The sequence below is a fragment of the Coturnix japonica genome, chromosome Z (genome assembly GCF_001577835.2).
Source record: "Coturnix japonica isolate 7356 chromosome Z, Coturnix japonica 2.1, whole genome shotgun sequence".
NCBI lineage: Eukaryota > Metazoa > Chordata > Aves > Galliformes > Phasianidae > Coturnix > Coturnix japonica.
In genome coordinates, this window is record NC_029547.1 from 59,518,641 (window position 1) to 59,545,658 (window position 27,018).

Below are 27,018 nucleotides of genomic sequence, written 5' to 3' on the forward strand. Positions count from 1 at the left end.
GCAATCTCACCCAAGTATTTATTCTCCAGATTCTAAATTTCCAATATTTTTACAAGAGATAAGACTACCAGGCACACATCACTTTTGGACAGAGATTTGTATTTCAAAGAGAGAAAACTAATTTTTTTAGACATGTTTTGTCTCTATTTACTAATAATACATGTGTTTCAGAGAAATACAGATTGAACGGTTTGTTTTCTGTTTTCTTCCATGGTAGATTATGGCTTGCAGTTGTACAGAAAAGAAGATTCTGCTGAAGGGTACCAGCAGCACTTGATACAGATTTACACAGCTCCTGAAATCCATTCCCTTTCGGAATCTGAACCCAATTCCATGACAGATGTATACAGGTAATTTCCTATCTCTTTGACTTAATAATTACATCTCGAGTCAAGTATCCTTTCTTCACTTTTTAGTCTCAGAGTATCATTGTCATCCCATGGATATTCTTGAACACATTTTTAAAAAAAATCAATTATGGCAGTAACTTAGAGTTAATAGCATCGGTTCTCCAGGATAGGATATTTATGCATCCCACAGTTCTGTAATTATTGTCAACACATTATTTTGACAGTGATAATATTCAGTTTGCAGGTAACAATTAGAGCTAGGAAGACAGTGAATAATAATAAGCACTAGTGAATTGCTCTGTCCCCTTCCTCCTGAAAGCTGTTATGGGAGATCATTGCAAGCATTTATTTGGTTATCAAGATTTGCACTGTCAGTGACGGACAGCTGGCAACAATAACTTGATAGCCAAAGAAAGCCACCAAGAAGTGATTTCCTATAAAGGAGATCCAATTAATTTTCAAGTAAGGGGGATTACTATTGAATTTTTAGAGAATAACATTCTAATAACAAAATCGTCAAACTGAGTTGAAAAATACTATATCAATATTTGTTGACTTTCCCACCAATCTTCTATATTAAGTAGGAAATAACTGCTCTTAGTGTATCCTAGTTTGTAATAATGATGCTTCCTCTGTGCTTATTTCCAGTAATCAGTTAGTTAAAAGTAGTTGACAGGGAAATTTGCAGGATGGTAAAGCAATCTCTCTTTTTCTCTCTCTCTCTCTTTTTTTTTTTCTTTCCTTTTTCTCAGAACAGCAGAAGACTCCTGCTTTCTGAGGAATTTAGTAGCTATCAGAGCATAAAGTACTGGAATTTAAATGGAGCTTGAAATGATGATTGTTGAGCAGATGAGGGCATTGTCATTAGCACTACTTGTTGAAAATATTTATGAAAGGGTAGATCTTCTTTTACCAAAAGCTCTGAGTTTTACTCTGGGCTGTACTGGGCTGTGATATACACTGTCTCAATTGAGCTTTATTGTGCTTTCATTGAAAATTTAGCTGCAGAAACAGAAAAATGTTTAAATCTCCTTTTTTTTTTTTTTTTTTTTTTTTTTCAGTTGGGATATATTAAAGTATGAAGGCAAGTCTGAAGCTTTAGTAAATCACAAGATTTACTGGTTTCATTCACATTATTCCCTTGTACGCTTATAAAATACCTGTACCTGCCAAACAAGTCGTTATTTTTAAACCATTCTATGAGGTCAGATTATGGAAATAAGAATTTGAGGTCTCTGTAGTATTTTTATCTATGGGCACAAATAGATCTTTTTAATTTGCTTCAGAATAGCTCATCTAAAAGCATCTTGTCATCATGTTGATGTCTTTGGCTATTGTAAATCTGTCCTGTCTCAATCTTGACATCGTGAGTATAGACTGGCTTTAATGTGCTTTAAGTAAGCAGTAATCTGGAGTTATGTTATACATTGCACTTTATAATTGCTCCACATTCAAAATGCATTCTCTTTTCCAGAAATGTTATTTCTTTAGTGCCTGCTTGCTTTACACGTTGCCCTTATTCAGGCCAGATGCCAATATTTGTCTTTGCAGACAACCTGGCCTCCTAAAGCCATTTCTTGCCAAAAATTCCCGTCAAAATAGTGCTAACAGATGATTTTCTTATATTGTAAATGACTACACAATGCAGTTATGACAGATTTATCGAATGCTTGCTGAATTTATTTTGCTGTCAGTTCCTGTGTCTGCAAGATCCAGGTTTCCCTTTGTTGTTCTGCAGATAATCCTTGCTTGATACAAAAGAAAGAAACAGTAAGAGCTGAAATGTCCAGTCATGGAAGAAAGATGGAGAAAAAGAGACGTGTCCTGTAGTATTACCCAGCTTTTCTCTGTAAGAGAGTTAGTTCATTTTAAGAGAGTTACTTTGCATTTTAGCAAAGTTTGTGTTCATTCATCTGAACATGTATAAGCTTTCCTGATACCTATGAGGGCTCACTGGCCAGCAAGCAGTGGACTTGAACTGAAATCCTCAATTTTCAAAATTCCTGAGTAAAAAAAATACACTAATTTTCTTGAAGATCTGGCCCAAGTAAAGAAAGAGTAGAGACTACAGGAGTGGGACTTATAATTTTGTGTGCTTTTGCAGATGAATCATTTGCTTTTAAAGTTCTCCAGGGAATGTGTTGGTCAGATGGGAAAGCTAAAATGGAAATGAGAACGGGAACATGAAAGCACCTCTTAATTGAGCTGAAGAGGCTGTTTCCCATTAGAGTTTCTCCTAGACTGACTTCTCTTGATTTGTAACGGTTATGTGAATCTGACTTGCCACTTTACTATAACTTTTCCTGTGCAGTGCTGCTAAAGCTGAATAAAATCAATTCTGCTTTCTAATTACTCGCCTTGAAAATCTGAGCTTTCCTCTCCCTAGGAATGCTAATCCTTTCTGCAACCCAATCACCACAAAATTAGCATTAAATTTTCAACAGATTAGTTTCTACATTATTTAGTATTGTTTATGTACATTATTCTCTTTGCCAGTGATATCCCATCAGCAGTTCAAAAGACTGGTTGCCATGTCCCAATGTGTGGCCAGAGTGCCATACTAAGCAGGGCAATCATTACCAGTACAACATATTGTAAAACAGGCTTACTTATAAGAAAAATATGCTATCAAGAGATACCTGAAGTGAATATTACACAGGTCGAATATTTACAGAAGCAACTGTCAGTACTGCAGGAGCTGTTGGCTTCTCAGAGATCACACTTTTGAAAGTTGTTTCTTGTGAGTTCAATAAAGAGACTGAATATGAAGTTCTTAACACTTTTGTTCCTTTCTTCACCCTTGATGAATGTATTTAACCTTGGTTCATCTAAGGAGAATGATGATGATGATGATGGAGATATCATTCAGAAAGAAGCAGCAAAAATGCTTACTGTGTAAGACCTACTCTGGATACTATGTCTTATCATTAACTTTATGGAGATTTTCCAGAACAGTCACCTATAATGAAAAAAAGACTACTCATCTCTATTATGATTTTGGTTAATCTGTACCTACCCTTTTGATTACAGCACAGACCTGTTTTGCATGATTAATTGATTGGTATCATGTAATCCTTGCACATATTCCCTATGGATTCCGTTAAATTCCAGATGAAATTGCTTTGCTTTCTATCAGACTCAGATGTTTGATCTCTGAGGCTGATCTGTGAGTAGATTGACGCTAAGTGATCAGTCTATAAAAACACAGAGAAGTAACAGATAACAGAAAAGTTGTTAGCCTTCCATATGGGCCATTGCTTTCTTTCTAGAAATGAGTAGAATGAGAAATCCTGGAAAGCTGCAATCACTGACTCCATTAACTATTGCTCTAATAAGATATGTTTTTTTTTACCCCACAGTTATGCCATCATTTTACTAGAAATTGCCACAAGAAGTGACCCTATGCCAGTAAGTGAAGATGAATTTTGAAGTTTGTTTGGTAATTTTGATTCTGTTTTGGTTGGAGATGTATTGCAAACTCTGAATAATTGTACTCTTACTTTAAAGGAGGCGGGGAGCAACACACATTTTCCTCCTTACTTTCTGGGTGCAAATTCAGTTCCAATGGAAAGTGCAACTACAGCTTCATAAACATTTCTGCCTCCTCTCCAGGTCTTTTTAAAGCTTTAAAGAAGAGTGTATGAAGAAAATATCTGTAGCTTTAAAACTGCTTTTGTGCTAGCTCTTTGACATTTAATGAGAGGGTGTATGCATACCCTAGCATCTTTCTTTTGCTGCAGTAGTTTCTCCTCCTTCCTTATGTTCCCAGTCCTGTCAGTGGAGACTTGCACTAGTAAGAATATGATAGAAGGGCAACTGAACTTCTTACTGTAAGAAAAATATCTTTGCATGGCCAGTGCTAAATGGCAAACACAAGAATTGCTCCTTGAAATTGAAATGAGATGTTCTGAATATACAATTATATGCGTATTGAAATAATTTACTTAGCACTAATTCTAACAACTAAAACCTGAAGCCAACATTCTTGTACTTCTTACAGTTCATGATAATAGACTAATGTGGGCCTGGTGGTTTCTCAAAAGTCAGCAGATATCTTGCCAGATACTCATTTCAAAATTTGTTTACCTAGTATAAACACTGGGATTAAAGCCATACAGCAATGAAAAGCACTATTAAAAAGGCCACTCAAATTAGACTGAATTGTATATACATATATATATATATAATGTAAAAAAAGTTTTAAAAAAAGTTAAAAAAAAGTAAAAAAAAGGGAAGCTGTCATAAAAATAGTGATTGTCATAGTAAGGTATTTTTCATAAGCTGTCTAAAAAAACATGCCACTTTTTCAACACTGTTATTCCCTTTTTCTCTAGAAAGATGATTTGCCTTCATCAGAATGTTCCTGGTGTCTACCTTTAACAGAATTAATTTCAGGAAAGGCAGAGGATTCCTGTCCATGTCCCACAGATTACATAGAGGTGAGATACAATACTGCATACAAAAATTCTTTATTGAAATAAATCTAAGGAATATAACAGAAGTTTCATGGCAGTATTACTGACGGATGTCAGGAAATGAGAAATCAAGATGCACATCTCAAACAAGGAACAACGAAATTGATTTCACATCTTTAGTAGAAGAGCAGTCATCCTCCCAAATAGAAATTTGAGTTGCCCCCTCAAATTGTCAGTGTAATAAAATCTGTTTTAAAATTCAGTCATTGATTTTTGTGCATTTTCACTTTATTGTAAAGTGTTGAGTTTCATAAGTGTTAGTAATATGTGTTTAGCTTAAAAACAAAATGCTTTCAAGTTACTGAAGTATATGTCTCAGGCAAAGCATGAGTTCAATTTGATTCTCATGCAAAAGTTTGACTTGTTCAGTAGCCTCAAAGAAGAAGCTGCACACTCTGCCTATTCAGTTAAATTAGAATGAGGTTTTTTGGCATCCTTATTTCAGCTTAAGAGCTAAATAATTCACCTTTACTGACTTGTAGCAACCTAGATGTGACAAGATTATCATAAGCAGTACTGCATTTCAGTGGGCAGTTAACATTATTGAGACACATTTGAGTTTTTAAGTATTTGTGAATTTTGTGAATGGTCATTTGATTCAGCAACATAACAATATCTTAAAGCACAAGATAAGACTGTAAGCAGAGTTTGGTAGGAGGATTGTGAGCATCTACTTGATATTCCTCAGCTAAATTTCCATGAACTAACACCTTTCTTTTAATTACACAGCACTGATCTGTATAAGACCAAAGGTCTTGGTGTAGCCCTTCATTTTTCACCAATGCAGATAAGGCTTCACCTTAACAGTGAGCACCAAGAAAACAACGGTATTAATTAGAAACATTACATGTGCCTGGAATGACAAAAGGCTGTTTGTGTCTCTCATTCTCTTTCTGTACCACAGCTAATCAGAAAGTGCAGAAAAAATAATCCAGTCCAAAGGCCTACATTTGAACAAATCAAGAAGACGTTAAACAAGATGAATCCTAATAACGTTAACCCTGTTGACACGATGATGACTCTGGTAATTTTAGATTTTCAATCCAATCTAGATTTATCTGCTTGCAATAGCATCTACCTCTATACATTCAGGTGTTTGTGGGTGTTTATTTTATATTTTGCTTTGTTTTATTTTATTTTATTTTGTTTTACTTTGTTTTGTTTTATTTGCTGTTTAATCTTTTGTGTTGAATGGGAATGCTCTCAGTCAATTACTCACTTCTGACAGATTAACTGTAACTTGAGCTACAAAAACAAAGCTGCAGTTCTCCTTAAGACCTGTTTTCCTTCTCATCCTCTTTCTGTCAGTTGTTCTCAACATTCTCAACTGCTTTACAGCTGAACACTTTGTTTTTTTCAGTCAAGTACTGCTGTTGTTTTTTCTTCCCCTCCCCTATGGCTAGGTGGTGATTTTACAGTGCTGGAGATATAGAAACCCTGCATGACACAAATCTGTTTACACACACATTTTGAGCAGTGTGTCTTAAGCCCATAAGCAGAAAGAAGAGAGTTCTGCCTTCACATCTTGTTCCCTCCTAGAGAGCAAGGGCACAAAAAACACAGCACAGCAGGAAAGCTTACGAAACAGCAATATGAGTTTTTGACAAAAAAAAAAAAAAAAAAAAACAACAACAACAACAAACAAACTGAAAACAAAAACAAACAAACAAACAAAAATTTAAAAAAACAAAAACCAGCCAACCAACCAACCAACCAAACAAAAAATTTACATATCTCTTCAGTCTTGGTAATTTTAAAACAGTGGAAACTTGGTCTCTGTTTTGGATTTGGACCCTGCTGTTCATATAGGCCTTGAAAACACCAAGACTTACTTCTCTCTTTGTAGCTGTAAGTAACAAACTAAAACACAGAATCATGAATTTACCTCAGGAGAAAGCTGGCCTCTGCATTCTGCAAGAAAAGCAGCAAGCTGTCTCAAACCTAGGGCTTTGCTCATCTGAATATTTTCAAAGCATAGTAATTCAAATGCTTAGATCCTGTCCAACTATGAACCTGTTTCAATAAGAGGATTATTTTGTTCAATTTCCATGCTATTTAGATGGAGAAATACAGCAAACACCTGGAGATGCTGGTTTCTGAGAGAACCCAGGACTTAATGCTTGAAAAACAGAAGACTGATCGTCTGTTGTATAGTAAGTTATGTAGGAAAAAGAGCTGGATAGTCTCAAAATAATTTGATGTTAACTGTCTAATTACCAACAGAAAAAATCTGTAATAAGTTTAATTGTCAGTGAATTGATAGATATGTTCCTTGCGAAGTTTAAAAGACTACTACTCCATTAAAAGCTACTTTTTACATCCCCTTCCTAGAAGTCAGTGCACTAATCTCATAGCTTTGACTGGATACTCTATAGTGCTCTGGTTTGTTTTGACCTTGTTTGGCTGTCTTTCTATATAGTTATAGATACCGGGGAATTGCTTTTGGACTGAGGTTACTTTTGCTAGCAGCATGTCTTCTGGAATTCCTCAAGTAGAAGAATGATGAAATAGTCATAACTCTTAGGAGAAAAAAAGGAAGAGTCTGTGAAAGTACAAGATGGCAGACATGAGAATGATAAAGAAACAGTAAACCAACTCAGGAGGAAAACACTAACAAAAAGTTGTCAAGATGAGTTAGTAATCCCAAGTCACCCTATTAGAATTTGGTGTTTCTTGGAATGTATAGGTACTGGTTTCTCATAGCTAAAAAATATGAGTCATCTGAAAAATCTGAACTTGCTACCAGTGAGATTTACTGTGAATTCTCACATTATCTGCAGAACAGATTTTGATGCTTAAGACTGCTTTCACCTTCACAATGTTTCACCTGTACAGACATTGCTCTTATAACATTAAACAAACATATCATTATTACTGTGTTCTTTTACCTATGTCAAAGTATTAAAAATGCTTTACCTTCTGTAACAGGTATGTTGCCAAAGCAAGTAGCAGACGATCTCAGACAGGGAAAACGTGCACAAGCTCAAAGTTACTTAAGTGCCACCATCTTTTTCAGGTAAATAAAAGTGAATAGGAATAGAGCTGATTCTTTCTCTAGTCGCATCTAGGCTCCTACCACAGATGCAGCTTCTATCTGAGCAAGAAATTTATATCTAAACTACCACTGCTGGTATCAGGTGGCAACACCTGACAGCAAATAATTGTCAGTTTTTCAATAGAATTATTTAAATGAAAAATAAGACTACTACAGATCTCTAATACACAGCAGCACATCACTGTATGTGTTACACACACTCATATCCATTTCACAGGACAAGCCTAAATACAGGTTCCAGCATTTAACTACGTAAAGAAAACATATCCATCTTTAGAGTCAACATGTCTTCACAGTTTTTGACACACAGTGTCATTACGTGTGCTTGAAGAATCATGTAAATTAAATCTTCTCTTTAAAAAAAAAGATAGCTACTATGTGGTTTTTTTTCATTTTTACGTAAACTAGAGACTAGTTAGACTGACAGATTAAAGACTAGTTGTGGGAAAAAAAAAAGCCAACAAAAAACCAATGGTTTATTCCATTAGTAAGCAGGAAAGCTATAGGTTAGTCGGTCCCTTGGCAAATTGGAGGGGTGTTTTTTTACTTTAAACATTTTAAGATATTACTTTTCTGTAAGATCACCAGCCAAAGACAAAGTGAAAAAGTGAAGTTCGAGCTAATTGTTATTGTATGTCTAGAATTACCAGAATTATTGAATGTCATAGAATTACTGCTATGGTTAAGACAGTATATATGTTCTTTTTGTTGTGTTTTAACAGTGACATTGTTGGCTTCACTCAGCTATCCAGCAGCAGCACACCTTACCAAGTGGTAGATCTCTTGAACAAGCTTTATACTACTTTTGATGAAATCATAGATAACTATGATGTCTATAAGGTGGAGACCATAGGAGATGCCTGTAAGTTCCCTGAACTGTGCAAAATGCTGGGACATCAAGATAAAGACTGATGACAAGGAAGGGCGGGTGAAGGAGATTTAGAAAGCTTATTACCACCAGGAAGACACACAGAACAAATAGGAAAGAATTCCTAGCACAGCCCCAGCAAACTTTTGGAGCATCTCTGTGCATGCATTTCATCATTTCTACAGTTGCTGAATGTTGTGGAGAGGGCATTAGGGTGTAGCAAATAACTCCTGTTCTTTATTTGGTTCCCATTACTTGCAAGGTCTGAATTTAAATCTTGGAAACTGACTAATTACAGTTAGCAATTTTTGTTTCACAGGAACCAAACTGAAAAAAAATTACTTTCTGCATGGGAACTTAAATGGCATTTCCTAAGCTGTACTATCTCTGTGCCTTTTTTTTGTTTGTTTGTTTGTTTTACTTTTCCCCCAAAGACTCTGACAGCCTTCTTTCCCTTTACACTCTACATGGGCTTGTCTGCCTCTGCTTTTGAATTTTTAGGGAAAGACTGTATTTGCCATCATGGAAATCTGATAGCAGCTAACTACTGTTAAAGCTGATTTCCATCCAAAACCCAGCAGAATCTAGCAGAAGCTTGGGGTGAGACAAACAGGAATTCTTTAGATAGTGGGGAACTCAAAAACAGAACAAACAAACAAACAAAATATTTTTTTTTTCTTTTTTTTTTTTTTCTGTGGTATGTTGTCTGCTTTGTAGAGCATGGAATTCATGAAGAAATGCATCCGAGAGGTCCCAAAAACACCTGTCTCCAACACAGTGGGAGCCACTGCTAGTAGACATAAGAGAGAGCTTTGTGGGAATCCCACTATCAGTCCCATTTCAAAGATCCTCAAGAGAGGGAGCAGAGAGGGAGGAAAAGTAGGAAAACTAAGAATGAAATCCCGCATTTTTTCAGTGGATGACTGTATCTGCTTAGTAGACACGGTTGTGCCTCAGTATACAAAGGAATAGGACTTCTTTTGTATTATGTTGGCACTTGGATAAGTGTGTGTACAGTGTCACAAGTTAATATAGTTGCATTGTTGTGTTAAGATATGGTAGTGTCTGGAGTACCCAAAGAGAATGGGATCCTTCACGCTGGTGAGATTGCAAGCATGGCTTTAGACCTTGTGAATGTCTGCAAGACTTTTAGGATCCCACACAAGCCCAACACCCTCCTAAAGATAAGAGCTGGAATACATTCAGGTATGTTGGGAGAGCTATACAATAACTCCTTTCTGTTTTGTCAGATGTTTTCCTAGATGTGTTTCCAATAAAAATGAAGTAAATTTCCCAACATGGGATGAAGCACCTCACAGGGGTCATCTCAACAGAATAGATAATTGGGTTCACTGGGTACATAGATGGCTCCAATGCGCTCCTTCTCAGTTCTCCTCTTAAAACAGTGTTGCATTCTGAGTCTTCAGTCTAGCCTTCATTCAGACTCTCATCTCCCTGATCTAAGCTGATAAGTGACTGCAGCTCCTTCCTGATAAAAAGAGTTGGATATGTGCTATGCAATCCAGTGTCTGCAAGTTGAGCAGCTTATATTGTCTCAGCAAGAGATCAGATTTTACATAAATCCCCTGGGGCTTACATGAAGAAACCAAAACTAATATTTGATGGACACAGATATTTTCTGCCTTCAGCAAGATCAGGTTATTTCCTACTCCCAGTTTTCCAAGTGACATGAGGGTGTTGTGTGTGTAGCTCCTACTGGGAGGATTCCTCTCTCTTTATCCCTCAAAATATTATTTTGTGGTGCTGAAATACAGTTTCTGCAGGTGCTTTAATTCATTCACTGTACCTTTATCTCATCCTCACTTCCTCCACCATTCTCTTTTGAGGCCTTTTTGCACATTCTTCATGGTGTCTGGAAGCCATCTGTAAACCTGTTGTATAACCCTTATGAGGCAGTACTGACACTTAGTCCTTATTTATCGATAAATAAGGTAATGCAAGAAACAGCTGGGAGGTTATATGGTTAAATATATGATTTATAAACACTAAATATCTTTTTTCTTCATTTTTTTTAAACAGGGGCTGTTGTAGCTGGGGTTGTTGGGACCAAAATGCCAAGATATTGTTTATTTGGAGATACTGTGAACACAGCTTCCAGGATGGAATCTACCAGTGAAGGTAATGAGGAGCAAGTCCCTAAATGAGTACTGAACAAATGTTACACTGTGTAACTCTGAGTTCTGTCCTCTTGAAATTACTGAAATTTCTGTGAGAAAGCTGATGATACCTGGATCCATAGCCCATGGGGGAATTTGCTATTGCTATTCTCTAAAACCTTTGTAACAACATCCCCTCAGTTCCTCAAATCTTAAAGTGGCATATTCATGGCTTTGAAGTTCTCTACAATAGAGAACACTATGCAAGAAACAGACTTTAGAGAAGATCAGAAAAATGTACGTGGGTATGTTCACTGTTTTGATTCTTATCTGGAACCCAGCTGAATTTATAGAAAAAAATACTTTATGTATTTTTTTTTTTTTTTTTTTTTTACTAGTAACTTTCTTCTGATGGAAAACACAGGAGATAGGAAGGTGCTGTGTGTTACAGAATGTTACATCTCAGCAAAGAGATGCGAACAAAATCTCTGTAGAATAAACTATAGAGATAACTTTGATTTCACTTCTTCCCAGGGGATATCAGAGCTCCATGTTTAGTTAACAAACTTTATATTTAGCCAGTATGAGTATCTAAATCTCAGCTTCTGAAATATTTTAGCTTGAACTACTGAAAATGAAAAATAAATAAATAAATTTAAAAAATGAGGGAATTATTCAATACCAGGCATCCTTGATAGCTTGTTTTTGTTTCTTTCATTCATGCAATGAGGCCAAGTAGTTTTATTGCTCATGCTGCAGTGCTTTCTAAAAAGACTTGAATTAGGCAGAATCCAAGGTGTTTTTAAGTTTCAGGATAAGAAATGATCCACTAAAAACAGTGCAGGAAGACAGAGGAGTGGCCCTGCTGAATGGCTTTGGTTTAGCCTAGGTATTTGAGAAATCCATCAGAATACATTCCTTCTCACCTTTACAAACATTTTTCCAAAACAAATGTTATCCTGAGTAGAACACACATAACTTTTTCCCCTCCTGTCATTCTTCTAAGCAGCTTCTCTCCTACTCCTCTTTTCAGGTTCTCTGTATGTTCTGGCATCATTGGAATGGTTATAAAAGTGATGATTTCAAAATCTGCTTCCATCATTCTTGACATTTTATCTTTCAGTCTGTCTACTTACTAATCTTCCCCATGGCTCATAATCAGATAAAAATTAAATACAGAGTCAGAGATTCTTATCTTTTACAAGTTTCTTTCATCCCCCTCTTTCTCTGGTCACATCTGGGGATCTCAAACTATGTTACCATGTTATAACATCCAGATGATCATTGTAAAATAGACAAGCTAATAAATGTTACTAGCAATGTAAATTATAATTTCTGTCAGAGGGAATTTGAGTGCTAAGTGATTTGTTCCAAACAAGGGTGAGCTATAAAAGTATTAACTATCTGCTGGAAAGAATATTTTAGGTCTATGTACCTGGATATATTGAAACACATATTACTAATCTAAATGGAGTATCTTGAGTCTTTCAGCAAAAAACATTTAAGAAAACAGCGAACAACAAACAGGAAAGAAAAAAACAAGTGGAATTATGGTAATTCCCTTCCTCCTGTTTTTACTTACAGGCTTGGAAGCAGAGCAAGGATGAAAGTACTTTGCTTTAAACACTTTGTGTAAAGAAGACACTGGCTTTTTATAAACCATGAGGTAGAACTATGCATTCATGGTTTTCTTTACTAGACAAAAGGGCTGCTTGCCTGTAATTTCAGCCAGGAAGAGTAGAAAAATAATATTAGATGCAGGATGTGAGGAGTAGAGTTTGCTGACAGCCACTTATTTGCCCTGGGATACCCTCACAAAGAGGCTAGGGCATTGCAGCATGTGTTTGTGAACATTTCAAGTAACAATGGAATGACTGCAAAAACATGGAAAAAAAAATAAGGGAATGTTCATTGATGAGTCTTGAAGTCTTTGGTTCACAGAAGGTATAATTCTGTCCTGAATGGTTAAATCATCAAAATAATACAATTGTCTCTTTTTCCAGCTCTTAAAATACAGTGCAGTTCAAATGCATACCAGCTGTTGGAGCAGATTGGAGACTATGTGTTAATATGTCGTGGGAATTTACAAGTCAAGGTGTGTACACAACATTTACACTCAGCTTTTCAGAGAGGAGAGTGCAAAAGTACTCTGGAGTTCTGGAATTTTAACCCATGCAGTCCTCTGTTAAGCTCCATGGATTAGCCTCTTTCCTGCTCCTTAAAAAAGGCACCTCAGGCAAGCCAGGATAAGTCTGGTAATTCAGAGAGTGATGGGCTAAGCCCAACTTGGAAGTACTACTTGACAAGCATTCTGACAGAACTTCTTGAAATAAAAGAATTCACTGAGGAACATCATAAATAACATTTCTATAATGCAATTAGTGTTTTTCTAGTGTATACTATATATACTATACTAGTATATATTTATTATATTATGATTCTGTGATCCCATGATTCTATTTCTGAATGCAGCTTTGGAGGGAACTTCAAAGAATTCTTTTAATCCATGCTGCTGCCACTAGCACACTATTTTTTAAGGCAAGATTTTGCATCTCAATCTTCTTATATATAAAATGTGTGACAGACACATCTGTCTCCTTTGGGGACCTAATTTGAGATGTAATTAAAAGATGATTATACAAATGATGAGTAGTATTACAGCCTTACAATTCATTTTCTTCCTTAGGGGAAAGGAGACATGATAACTTACTGGCTTGAAGGTAAGCAAGCGTTTGCCACTCAGAAGACAGTCCCCAGCCCAGCTGTGACTCTTCAAGATCCCAACAGAGCTCCACTTAGTTCGATACCAGGTGTCCTTCAGAGTGATCCTGTCTCAAGTCCTGCTTACTAGCCACACGCTGACTCCAATATCCAATCTGCTCTGAGTCTGTTAGTTGATTCTTCTGATTCAGGAAGTAAGAAAATAGAGTGCTCTTTTTGCCTTGTGGATGTTTCTGTTGCCACTGTTCCACTAATGACAAGAAAAGTACAAAAAAAAAAAAAAAAGCAAAAACCCATCTTCAGATGTGCAGTGGAATTGCCAGGTCACAGCCTGAACCACTAAGTGAGCACCTGAGCATCCAGAATGGGGGAGCCCTGATCCATCCTTCATTTCTCTCCCCCCTCTGCTGCTCCTGAGTTGATCTGCCAAGAATAGGGGATATCCAGCTGCCATTCCTAATGGCCACCAATCCACTGCCTTCTTGCAACCTCCGCTGAATTATTTCAGGTGCCAGGTATTCTGGAGTCCCACAGAATGTCCAAGTTCTTCCTTTTACTCTTTTTGTAACGCCAGAGTCTGTGGCCTGGATGCATCCTTGCTGATTACTTAAAAGATTTTCAGGCTTTATATCCCTGTAGTTGATGTCTAACAAATGGAGGAACTCAAATGGTAGCACTGTCTGAGCTGCATAAAATTGTGCACGTGGTTCACTGAACCTTCCGATTCTTCTTAGCTGTGAGAATGTTTCACCAGCAGGAACATACTCCATCACCATGTATAAATTAGAACTGACCCTAAATGAACACTCCAGTTTTACAAGGATGGGGAAATTCACTGCCTGTGATGTTCTTTCATTCAGTGTGTGTTCTGTTTGCTTCAGTTTGACAGCCTTCTGTTTGTCCAGCATTTTCATGGCATAATACTGCTCTGTGGCTTTATGCTATTATTTTATTAATGTGTTTTAAGCTTTTAGAAAAGCCATACCTAAGGTATGTTTTTTTATCAAATATAAACATGAAAGCATGTTCTTTGTGTCTGTTGGTTAGTAACACTGCAGTTTTAATTCAGTTTTCATCTGCGTTGCATTGCTTTTAGAATTAAAAGCTTAAAAATTAATGTGTTCATAGTCTAATGTTTTCTGAATATAAACAAATGCTAAGTCGTCATGAGCTCTGTTGAACTGACAACTGTAATTACAGATCTTTGGGTAGTATTCAAATTCTGCTAAATATAATGCAGGGATTCTTGCTGACTTCAAGAGGTTTAGAGTCTGTATGGTTACCTGCAATAGAGGTGCAGCTTGAGGAGAGCCTAACTGTGTTTTCTCAACCTCTTGATTCTCTCCTTGAAAAAAAGCACTTCCAGAATGAGTACTATGGAATCTGTGGCATCTCTCCTGATACTTCAAATAGCAGTCCCCATTAATGGCAGTTTATTCACTGACTGAGATTGACTGTTCATCTTCCAGAATACAGAAGCAGTGACAGTTATAGATGCAAACTGAAGTGTCCTCACTCAGTTGGCAAGTCTTTAAGATTTATTTCAGGCATTTTGAAAGCGATTGTCAGTGGATGAGTACTAGGAAAAGTTTCTCTTCAGAAGGAGTGTTTAGGCATTGAAAGGGATTTCCCAGGGAGGAAATTCATCATCCCTGTAGGTGTACAAGAGACATGTAGATGTGACACTGAGGAACATGGTTTAGAGGGCATGGTGGGGATAGGTGATGGTTGGACTTGATGTTCTTAGAGGTTTTTCCCAACCTTAATGATACTATGATTCTATGATTTATTGACTACAGCCATGTTTCAGAGACACCTACCAATAGTTACAGAGACGTGAATGCTAAACAGCTACGCAGATTTTTAACAGACATCAGATAAAGCGACAATCATTAGATGTTGTACTACACATCTTGTTCAGCAAAGGTGGCTGCAGCATTAAGGCTGGGAGGTGTGCCTTTCTTTTACTTCCTGGGGGTGACATAGCTACACAGGCTGATTTTTTTGTGTTGTTGTAGGCAAATATACGTGCATGTAAATCTAAGAATATATATATAACTATACAGATTAAGGAAGACTATAAATATCAAATATGTCTGGTTTTAAATATATTTGTATAAAGAGAGATTAGTGCAACTCAGGATCCAGTATAATGTCACAGTGTTTCTGACAACTGTATTAGAAGTGTCTCAAGTTTGAACACTGCAGACATCTCAGTTTTTGATTGCACTGAGAGAACAAAGAATGGTTGCCAACATAAACTTCAAATACAGGGACAGGTGGTCCTTATAACGTCTGCAAATTTAAATGCTCCCATTCTCTTGCTCTAAATTATTGTCGTCGTTGTCTGGGGCTGTACCTGTGACTAAGGCTACTGCAAGCTCAGATCTCCAGATAGTTCTGCTACAGCTACTGGTATTTAGGAATAAAGCAAGGTCTTGCAGCTACTCTAGGAGCTGCTGCCTAAAGACCTGGCAGCCTTGGCAGTATGGAAAATTCTGCCTAGTGATTGCCATCGGGTCAGTGTAAAGTCTGAAAACCATATAAAGCTCTTCTGTAAGATACTTTAGATTTGCAAAGATTGACATCCCAGACATGTACTCTGTTGGCTAGTCTAGCAGGTATTCTTTTCTGAAAGGGGATTTTATATACAGATAAATATGTGACTGTTCCTCCTTCCATGGGAGATTATGTACTTGTTAGAAAATGTGACAGCTGTGGTAATAGCATTTAAGATCTGAAGGTGATGCATGATTTCTGGATCCTTTCAGTTTTTCATTGAGTCTTTCAGTGTATATAGTGGTGGAAAATAATACAGTGAATACTGTGTTCATTATGTGCTGACTTTACGGAAAGATTACATGTTTCACTATTTACAGTTAATGTGATCATTCACTGCAGCTCCAGCTACATGAAGGTGAAGACACGAGCAGGTCATTTGAATAAATCACATAACGCAAAGACTGACTTATGAAAGTCTTTAATTAGATTGATGAACCATCACTCCATTGTTCTAGTTTGAATTCTGAGGAATAGGTTGAATAACCACAATATTTTAAAAAGTCCCAACAAGTCTTTAAAAAAATGGTCAATGTATTTCCAGGTGTAAAACTTCCTAGATTCTTTTTCAAACCATTAGCAGTGGACGGACACTGTTTTGCCACTAAAAAGTTAGACTTTATCCCCAGCAAATATCTTTTATTCAGCTTGTTATTGATATTTACATATATCTCCAGTTCCACGCTCCTTTTTGAGTAAACAGAAAAGCTGTCTGCTTCTTTCTACAGCTATGAAGTGAAATCAGAATCATCTATTTGTTTAAAGAAAATGCAATCAGGCATTCTCTGCAAGCAGTATGAGTGAATGCTGGGCCTGACTATGGAGTCAGAGGATGTCTGGTGTCTCGGTTATGTCTGAGATTGGCACATGGTTCCCCAGGACATAGAGCAGGCAGGCACCTCTCTCCCACACCATCCAGATCCCCAGCTGTTATGAGTATCCCTTCTGCCCGAATTGAACTCAATAGTAAGTCTTTGTATTTTAAAAGCTATCTTTCTGGAGATTTCTTTTTAGACCAGTATTTTTATAATATTGTATTGTATTGTATTTTTACAAGGCTATTCAAGATTATCCTTGTTCTTCAACTGGCTAACATACCTGCTTTTCAGATAATAACTACTCTGTTCTCCTAATTCCTGTCTCAGTTTTCCTCTACCTTGTTCCAGGCAGCACAAAACACCGGATTATACATTACTACACATTCTAACATAGAATGCAAAGGTAAACTTTTGCAACTCAGTGTTCTCTTGAAGGAAAATGGGGGGAAATTCCATTTCTTACCAATTTAAAATCTGCTGAAATGCATTTTCTAATGTACAGATCCAACTAACCAGTTCAAAATGTGTGTTTTGTACAGTTTGTTGGTGCAGAAACCCGAGATGAATGAAACATTCAGAAGAGCGCAGATGAATTTGCATGATGCTATTTAATGTCCCATAACATGTTAACCCCAGTCCTCTGATTTAGGACGGAAAAAGGCTGTCCCATCTGTACTTGTACCTCTTCTTTTGCACTGACCCAGGTTTCATACACATACGCCTCCTTTTTAGGAACTGACTTCTAGTGCTGGATTTTCACACAGCACTAAGATTGACCTTGAAACTCCACATTAAATTTTTACTTTTTACACCTTTGGGAATTTTGCCTTGAATTTCAATGGCATTAGAACAGAGAAAACAAAAAAGAAAAAAAGATAAAGAAAGAAAGAAAGGTACTGTAGTGTCATTTGTTGCACAAATGTAATGATTATCACTGCATTCCATAGTAAAATAGTGATGTGTAAGTAAAGGTTTTGATGAAATCTACCTGGCAGCAGACCCCCACTACATACGTGTTTTTTTCTTTTTTCCCCTGTAACTCCTGTGTTCTGCCTCCAGGCAGGACATTGCTCCTGGTCCCTACTTGTGGAGTCCCTTCAGGCTAAGCTACCAAAGCAAAGTCACACACACAGTACACTAAACATACTGCTTACGTGACCAGAATATAACTCAGTCATACAGTGCTGTCTACAAAGCCTTTTTAGTCTTTTTCATTTTCATGAATAGCTACAGTATCTCTTTTTTTTTTTTGTGTGTTCTTGCCTTCCTAGCACAAGTTATAGAGTCAGATTTTCAAAGTATTTTCAAAGTATTTTTCACTGCCTAAGCAAAGAAACTGCATGTTGAAATAATATTGTATGTACTGCATCTACTAGAACTGAGAAGGGTTCCGAGATTTTCCCAAGGGTCTGGAGAATTGCTCAGTGCAAAGAAGGGGGGAAATCTGAGTTCACTGTTAGTGATGGAGCCTGGATTTCACAGGGGCTATGATGAAACACAGTCTTCAGACATACAAACTCTCTGTAGCCTGATGGAAGAACTCTGTCCTTATGGAACAATAATAGTTTTCCTTTGAAAGATTCTCTTATTTTAAAGGACATAAGGAGTTTTAAGCTTTTAGGATGGCAGCGATAGGGTTGAGGCCAAAGATTTATGTGATGTGTCTGAAGGACAGAGTGGGTCTTTGAGTAGATCTCATATGAATTTTTACTGCTGTGTTTTTGTGTTCTGTTGCTTGCTCTTCAAAACAAGTTTTTACTTATTTACTTATTTTAAATCTCTATAGATATATGCACCTATGTGTGATGGGATGTTTTTAAGCAATAGAAATAAACCTTTCTGCAGGCATCTGACAAAGGGATTGTCAGGAAAGATCCTTGGAGCTGTTCTGAACAGAAAGAAATACATGATTTAAAAGCCAGTGGTGGCTGGACCTTCATGCTTGGTCAAGAAATGCAGAATTTGGAATTCCTCCACTGAGAGGGCAGAAAGGTGGTGTTCAGTGATGAAAGTCTGCTAGAAAGCATTGAAAATGAGTTCTAGGTCTGGTGTCTCTGTTGTTTCTAAACACAAGAGATCACAGAGCCCTCAGCACCAGACAAGGAACAAACCCACCTACAGTATCCCATCAGGGATCACGTGTTCAGATTGACTGCAGATCACAAACAGGCTCCGCAGGGCTGCTCTGCAGCTAAAGCCCCATACTGTGTGCTATGACTGTGCCAAGTTGACCTTAGTCAACTTAAGTTCCTCAACGTGTTTAAATGCTATTGGTACCGGCAGTTGATGCAGAAACCTTCCAAGACTAAGAAAATCCCTCCTTGTCAGAAATGCATATGGTTCTACTGGCAATATGTTGAGATTCCAGCTTCCCAGGACAGCTTATGTTCTTCATGTGAATAGATTAGATCCTAAAGGCTCATGAAAGCCAGGATAGACATGGCTGACAGCAACCCATTGCTAAGCCATCTCTATAGCTCTTTTGGTTTGAATGGTAAATAACAGAAATGCAAAGTCTCAATCCTGGGCTGCAAGAGCTCACAATGAAGTTGGATGCCTTTCACATCAGATGCGCGACATGGAGTCAACTTGTGCCACTCTGGTCAAGAGCAGGAACCGCTCCCTCCAGTCTGTATCAGGAGAACTGCTGGAATGGTGTCACAACTCATCATTACTCTGCTCATCACAATGGGATAACTGCTCATTGGAACTGAGCCTGCAGCAAGTTTGGATTGGATGGAGAGAAGCATCTGCCTGTGGAGGAGAACCACATTTCTGCAAAACAGAGATCATGAATGCAATACAGATCCCAAGAGATGCTCACCTGCCATTCATTTGGATCTATTCCAGCAGAACCAGCTATTGCTGACTGCCTGAGAGAGACAAAGCATGCTGATTAAACTCTGGATTTTCTGTGCAAGGCTTTGCAATGGCCAGTTTGTATGGCTATAAAAATGCTAGCTATGACAACAGAAATCTAAGCAAAGCACGACAAAATTCTTCTGAATACAACCGAGCTGTGTCATACTGTTGAATATTGGTGAACTCCACTGCAGAAATATTACACATCCTAGTCTAGAAATGATTTTTATATATCTTAGGAACCCCCTCTGAGTGTCCACATCAATATGCCCTACCACCCTTAACATAGCACCAAGGAGTGTGTGGACAATGACTTCAGCAAAAGCAGGGTTTCGCCTCACAGACAAGACCTGCTTTATTCAAGAATGGCACTGAGAACATTAACCCAGAGAGAAAATAAAGTAGGGGTAAAAAGAAGCTGTTATCTCCAGGCCGTGGCTTGGAATCACCCAAAATTGCGGTATCCCAAAGCCATAGTCAGACTCAGGACAAGGAGCAGCTTCCTCTGGAAAGCAATGTAATTAGTGGTGCCTGTTCCAAGATCAGGCCATATGAGTTCCAGCAGCCGTCAGAAGAGACCACATGAGCTGAATGAAAATAAAGCCTCAGTAATTCTCTGGCCTGACCAGGCTATCTGCATAAAAAGCCTGAGGCTGCTGTCATGCTGTCTTTGATCAAATAAGCAGTGGATTTTTTCCTGGCAAAATAATAGTGGATGAAAAAAAGCTCACTTCATTTAAAATAATAAAAATTATAAAAAAAAAAAACACTTCATTTTTAAAAATGGCCAAATTCATATTTTTTAGATCGCCAGACTCTCAAATGTCCATTTCATCCCCTGCTCAGCCAGCAGAAGGGAATAGGAAAAAAAAATCATAGAGAAAGCGATGTGAGAAGCAATACAGGCACTTATAAAAACCCTGTCATGGATTGTGATGGACTGGCTGGGACATACTGCCTAGAGTCACATTGTGCTGCAAAAGCTCAGTTAACCTGATGAAGGAAAGATACTGCCTGGAAATATCATGTTTTAAATGTACATTTTTATGCTTCTTCCTATACTGTGGGAAAATTTCACTGCCATTAAACTTTGTCATAATAAAAATACTCTCTAGGTTTAAGTTAGGCATGGAATAAAGCACATGCCTTAGATCTGCATATCTCAAGTCATGTATTTACCATTCCATTTGTCACTGGAGTTTGCCGCCTCGCCTTCTTAAAACCCCTTATAACTTTTGACAGGGAACATCTAATCCTAGACAAAATGGAAAAACTTGACCTCTTCCTATATATATTTGCAGAACTGTACAAATCTAGGTTTCCCAGCAGGCTGGCGCTGCGCTGCCTTATGCAAGGCAGAAGATCGCTCACAGCCTGGGCAGGGGCAGCACTCAGGACCCACATCCTGCTCTCCCTAGGTAGTCTGACCTCAGGGATGCAAGGCACCCATGGGCACATGCTGAGACCCTCACCTGTGTCCCTTGGGAACAGAGTGCTATGCAGAACTCTGCTCCTCACCAGGCACCTCGGCAGCAGTTCAGCTGTTGACTCCAGGAGGTTATGAAATCAGATTTCCCAGTGCCATCAAAGAGCTGCTTCTGTACACTGCAGAATAAGGTCCCATGGTGGCTGAGCCTGCGGGAGAGCTGTCTGACAGTGGCAGAGTGCTTTATGTGGACATGAGAGCTGAGTGGTTCAGGTAGAGGTCTGCTCCTGTGAAATTTCTTTGCTTGGTGGATGACACTGGGATCGCAAGGCATTGATTTATTCCCTCAGTACTGTAACCATCCATGAAGAGGCTTTATTTGACTCGGACCAGCCAGCATCATTTCTTAATTTCTCCTAATAGTATCAAGATGTCCCACCATCACCTGTCTTTAGCATGAACATCTCTTTTGGCCTGACAGAAAGAAACCCTTCCCACACACAGACCTCTTCAGAGGCTGTTAGTCTGTGACAACCAGACATACATTTCCAAACAAGTACATGAGGGGATGCATAAAGTTGCCCTCCACTTTCCAAACTCTCCCATGGTCAGCAAAGCTGACCAACACCTTCTCTGAGTGGGAAATTCCTCGCCACTTTCTACACGGTGTCTCAGGGTGTGACAAGAGAAAGGCTGCTTTTCGTCCTTCCTACATGGGTAATTCAATTTCTTTTTTTAATTATTTTTCTTTTTTTTTTTTTTTTCATTTCAAAATTGCTGAAATGAGAGCATTGTAAGGACTGCCATCACAGAGGAACTTTTTGCAGTAGTTATGATGAATTATAGGAGCCAGGACAATGAGAGCTGCTTGCAAACGAATCCATGCTTTAGTAACCCTTACACTAGAGGCTCAGCCCTTGGAGTAGCTGTTCAGCATACATATCACACAGTATCACATCTCTGTGGTATCTACATGGCTGCTAGAATTTCATACACGAAACATGCAATCTTCTGTGGGAGAAAGCAGGCAGGATTTGCATTTCTGTGTGTAAGCCACAGGTTTTGAATGGTTAATTCCATTACCCTGTATTTCTTGTGCTATACATCCGTATGAAGTGAACAAAACCAGGTCTTCAGATCCCTCCACCCCTGTATGAACTGTGATCATTCATCAGCCATGGCAAGGTAGAAAAGGCACAAAAAAATGACATTTTCTGAAGAGTCAAATGCAGCTCTGAGCAAAACCCACGTAAGTCTATTCCCTACAAGTTACTGAAGTATATTTTTAAGATCTTGACTCCACTGACATCTGCTCCTATTCCATGCAAGAACTGTGCCATGATCACATTGCAATCCCCTTGTCAAGTATGCCTACAAAACCCAGAAGTGTTAGAAACGTTCGAGTGAACTCATTATCAGTAAGCAATGGAGCTAAAACCTGCACCTTACATGCAATGGATAGTGCATTATCCTTCCTAAAGCTCCCCTGAGCCTACGTAGCTCCTGAAGAGTTTCAGAAGAGCCCACAGAGTTAGCACATCAGTTTCTTGAAACAAGAAGGTAAAATTCTGCCAGGAAGAAGAGGCAAACTGCTTCCATACTGCCCAACATCAGTAGGGCATGCTGACATCTCTCCATCCCTCCCCACACAAAGCAACACCATTGCTAAGACTTCTTTAGGCCCCTTTCCTTTCTACAGACAGCTCCAGAATCCTCGCTCAGCTCCTGATCCCCGCTGACCTCCTGCTCTGCATCTGTGGGTCTGTGTACAACAAGCAGCATGAAATCAAAAGGAAGGGAAGGGCAGAAAGGAAAACTGAAATGGATTGGGTTCCTTTTTTTTTTCTTTTTTTTTTTCCAAAATGAAAAATTGAATTCTTTAACCTTTAAACATGCTCGTTTACTTACAGAAAGTATTTCAGGCACAAAAGGTTTTGAGTATCAGTCACATACCAGGTTAAATTGTAATAGTATCAGGATTGTCCCATGCAGTGCAGTCAGCTATATTATCCCCTATCAAGAAGTTGTAGTTTTTGTATAAATACATACATATGTATAAAGTATGCACTGTTCACACTATGGTCTCCTGGTCCGAGGCGACTCCAGTTGGGTTTATGTAACAACAGTATTTGTCGTAAGGGCTGTTCTCCTTGTAAGAGCAGACAATGATACTGTCTTTGGGAGCAACAAAAATGTTGTCTTCAACATCTGGGCAAGCAGCACTGTCCCTGCTGGGAGAAGAGCTCTTCTTCTCTAAGGCACTGTACACGGAGCCATCTCCCACAAACACGTTCCCCGGCATCTCCGGGTAGCAGGTCTCCAGGTACCTCAGCATCTCCTCCTGGTCCACCTTTCTGATGAGGCTCTTGCACTCTCCAGTGGTGGTGGTGGTGGTGGTGGTGCAGATGGACACCGAGTCCTCACCCTGCAGGACTCTCCGGTCCTTCTGGTACACCTTCTTGGCCAGCTCATCGCAGCTTCCCTTGCCAGACTCCAGGTCTGAAGGAGTTCTCAGCAGCTCTATCACATCCCGGTCCCTGATCTCCTTACAGCACGGACACTTGTTCTTGGGCCACTTGGTGCAGCCATCAGTCTTTCTGGTGAGGGCGATGGCAGCGATGCCTGGCAAGCAGATGGCCGGCCCGATGGCCAGCAGTGGGATGTCCCCTAGGGTCTCCCCCTTGATGCCGGACACAGTGAACATGAAGCCAAACACCAGGAAGACGCTGACCAGAGCCACCACCAGCCCCGTCCGGGGGTTGATGTCGTCGGGTCTCATAGTACGCGCCATCCCGACGGTGTGCGCTGACCTTCCCCTTCGCCGCTGCGGACCCTCCCCAGCCGTGGGTGAAGCTTCCCGGCGGTGAAGCACCGACGGCCGGCGCCGCTCGGTTTCCCCTCGGCTTCCGCGGAGGACGGCGGTGCCGGGAGCTGCTCCCTGCTCTGCTCTGCTCTGCTCTCCTCTGCCTGCCTCCTGCCGCCCCTGAGCCGCTCTGCGCCGCGCTCCGCCGGCCACTCGGCTATGGCAAGGAGTAGCCCCCCCTCCCCAGCCGGCAGCACCGCCGCTCCCTCCCACGCGTAACGGCGGGCACGCGTGGGCCCGGCCCCGCAGCCTGTGCGAGGAGCGGGGGGGGCTCAGGGCTTGAGAAAACGAGGGGAGAGAAGGAGGAGGACCCTGCCTGGCTGCAAGGGACACCTGCTCTTCCTCCTCCTCCTGTTTCTCCTCCTTCTCCTCCTCGCAGCCGTGAGTACATGCACCGCCCACGGGGGCCGCCGCCGGGTCGGGGGGCTGGCTTTAGAAAGGTTCGGTTTGGGGGTGATGAGGGCTCTGCTGGCAGCTGCCGGGATGGGGCTGCAGAGCCCCGTCGGACCGCTCCCCCGACGGGCAGCGCCGACCCGGGGCACTTTGGTTTCGTGGGGCTGGGACTTTCTCCACCGGACGGGGCAGCGCCGACCCGGGGAGCTCAGCCTTGGGAGATGCTGCAGTGCCGCCGGAGCGTGCCCTGAGCCAAAGCCTCTCCGTTGGTCAACCCTTCCCCTTTACCCTCCCGGCTGTCGGGATGTGCCCTGATTTCCCATGGTGCTTGCGCTGAGTTGGCTTTGCTGGGACTGTGCGGTGTTGAGGTGCCCATGGGCGGTGGTAGCTCACAGCATCGGACTGAATGCAGGAGGGGATCTGAAATGAGTGGGAATGTGACAGGAGGGAGGAGCCTCATGAGCAGGATGCTTCAGGACTGACTGCCAGAGGCACCGGGGTAATGCTTTCACCTGGAGCAGAGGTGCTGGGAGATAAGAAAGTCGCAGTCTGAGACTGAGAAGGGACACTATGAACTCTTAAGTTGACACAATAACATGACTCAACTTTGTCAACTTACTGTTGAGACCAGGAATATGGAAAGCTCAGAGAAGCCATTAAAGTCATTAACAACATAAGTCCTCATCTTCCAGCCATATAAATGTCTGACTTTTATTCACTATTCCTACCGTATACAAAGAACAAAGTGGCCCTGTATCCTACATTTTCACACCACCCACGGGTGTCCCCTCCTTAAAGGTCATGATTTCTGCCTCACTGGCCTCTTGTGCTAGCTGTCAGGTGATAGCCTTCCATGCCTTAATTTGAAAGGAGGGAGCAGGAAGGAGGCGTCTTGGGGACAGCTGTTTGAACTGGTGGTGGTGATCCCATTTTGAGATGGAAATTTTGCAAGGGACCATGATCATAATTTGAACAAAGCTGCCCTGTAAAACTCACTTAGAGCCCTGGACTGTGCTTGGAAGGGCTCAGAGAGGAGCAATTCGGTCTCTTAGAAGCAAATTAAAATCTTCCAGCTGGGTTTCAGCACACGTTAACTTCTTCTGTTACTGAGCAGGATTTAGCAGGGTGAGCAATGATCAGAACTTCTTGGCTTGCACTTTCTGGAGTGAGAATCTGCTGCTTGTTTCCATCTGCTGTTATTTAGATACATAGCATTTATGTCCTCACATTAGAATGAATAATGCCTTTCCTACCCCTCTACTAAACTTGGATAAAGGGAAAGATTAACCAGATATTGAGCTACAAAGTGATGAAGGCCCAGCAGTATTGTATTGGTAACACCATGGGATGCACTGTTCTTTGCTCCCCGACCTTTCCTCACCTCCCCCTGCACATTTGCACAGTCCTTAGGAGTTCTTGTTGCTTTGAAAATTGGTTGTGTGCAGAAAAAGAAACCATGCTTTTTAGCAATAGCCATCATCAGGGTGCATGAGGGGGAAGGAAACTGCCTTAGAAGATGACACAGAAATGTAAATGTCATTAGTGGCATCAGCAGAGGGGAAAATATACTGTAAGTACTGCAGTACATGTCAGAAGATCTAACAGGAATAAAAATGGTTCTTCGGATTTAAGTGACAGGGTTACTGAGATGGAAGAGAGAACATTGACTTTGGAACAGGAAGATGTTAGCAGGCAGGAAAATACTTGCAGAAGCTGTCAGGACAAAGGTGGAACTGAGCGCTTCCAATTTGTCCTTTTGTGAATGGTTTCCAGAATGAACAGCGTGAAGATTGTGTGCTTCCTGGGGAAGGTGGAAATGATAAACCAGCCACCGTGCTCCAGGAGAACAAGAGACAGTTGTCAAAGTTGTCTTTCTGAACCAGAAATCAAGAGGTCACCAAGTGTCCGCCTACACAGGTGAGCAGCAGTGGTAAAGGCTGAATTTTTTCTCCTGCTCAAAACTACAGAAAGAAAAAGCTGACTTTTGTGAGGTGAAGCACATTACCTATGGGCTCTTTGTACAAAAGGTCTGGATCAGATATCTAGTGACTGAAAATTCCACATATTGTTTCAGATTAATTGAACAGATGATGGTGGTGATTAATTGTCTTCCTATGCCAGCATTCATTCAAAGTAAAACTGAAGTTGATGTTAGGGAAATTAGGGTTCTTACCCTATGATCTGGTTTTTCAGCTTTTTTAGGATGGGTCAAATTGGGATAATCTCTATGGAAGAGAGAAATGTGTAATCTGGTGAACACACATCACTCACCAGGGCAAGCAGAGTGCAAGTACTGGGCATGAGGCACCATGTTTGTACTTGAAGTCTCAACAAAGTTGTTAAACAGGGAGCTGATGTGTTCCAAGGATGCTAATTTCAGACTGCTCAGCATGCATTTCCCCATTTACTTCAATAGACTCAAAATCCTTTTCCTGTTCTACATAATAATTTAGCTTATCTGCCAATCAGATAATGTACTTCTCATTCTCTTGCTGTTTGCTATTCAAAGTA

General features: G+C 40.0%; 2 protein-coding genes and 1 pseudogene across 3 annotated transcripts in view; 1 reads left to right on the plus strand and 2 right to left on the minus strand.

Moving 5' to 3' along the window:
* LOC107306595 (atrial natriuretic peptide receptor 1-like) overlaps positions 1-13,871 on the plus strand; it is a 46,122-nt gene extending 32,251 nt beyond the window's left edge. For both annotated transcript variants that reach the window (XM_032441377.1, XM_015849894.2), the window contains exons 18-28: positions 218-350; positions 3,710-3,758; positions 4,685-4,789; positions 5,730-5,849; positions 6,885-6,978; positions 7,754-7,841; positions 8,603-8,742; positions 9,802-9,954; positions 10,789-10,887; positions 12,869-12,960; positions 13,552-13,871. In XM_032441377.1, the coding sequence (XP_032297268.1) occupies positions 218-350; positions 3,710-3,758; positions 4,685-4,789; positions 5,730-5,849; positions 6,885-6,978; positions 7,754-7,841; positions 8,603-8,742; positions 9,802-9,954; positions 10,789-10,887; positions 12,869-12,960; positions 13,552-13,716 (1,238 nt within the window). In that variant the 3' untranslated portion in view covers positions 13,717-13,871. The remainder of the gene's footprint in view (positions 1-217; positions 351-3,709; positions 3,759-4,684; positions 4,790-5,729; positions 5,850-6,884; positions 6,979-7,753; positions 7,842-8,602; positions 8,743-9,801; positions 9,955-10,788; positions 10,888-12,868; positions 12,961-13,551) is intronic.
* Positions 13,774-14,536, minus strand: LOC107306597 (annotated as a pseudogene).
* A 2,014-nt stretch (positions 14,537-16,550) lies between these two features.
* On the minus strand, positions 16,551-25,032 carry TMEM215 (transmembrane protein 215). The gene has a single exon (XM_032441378.1). The coding sequence runs from the start codon at positions 24,040-24,042 to the stop codon at positions 23,323-23,325; it is 720 nt and encodes a 239-aa protein (XP_032297269.1). The 5' UTR covers positions 24,043-25,032; the 3' UTR covers positions 16,551-23,322.
* Between the last annotated feature and the right edge of the window lie 1,986 nt (positions 25,033-27,018).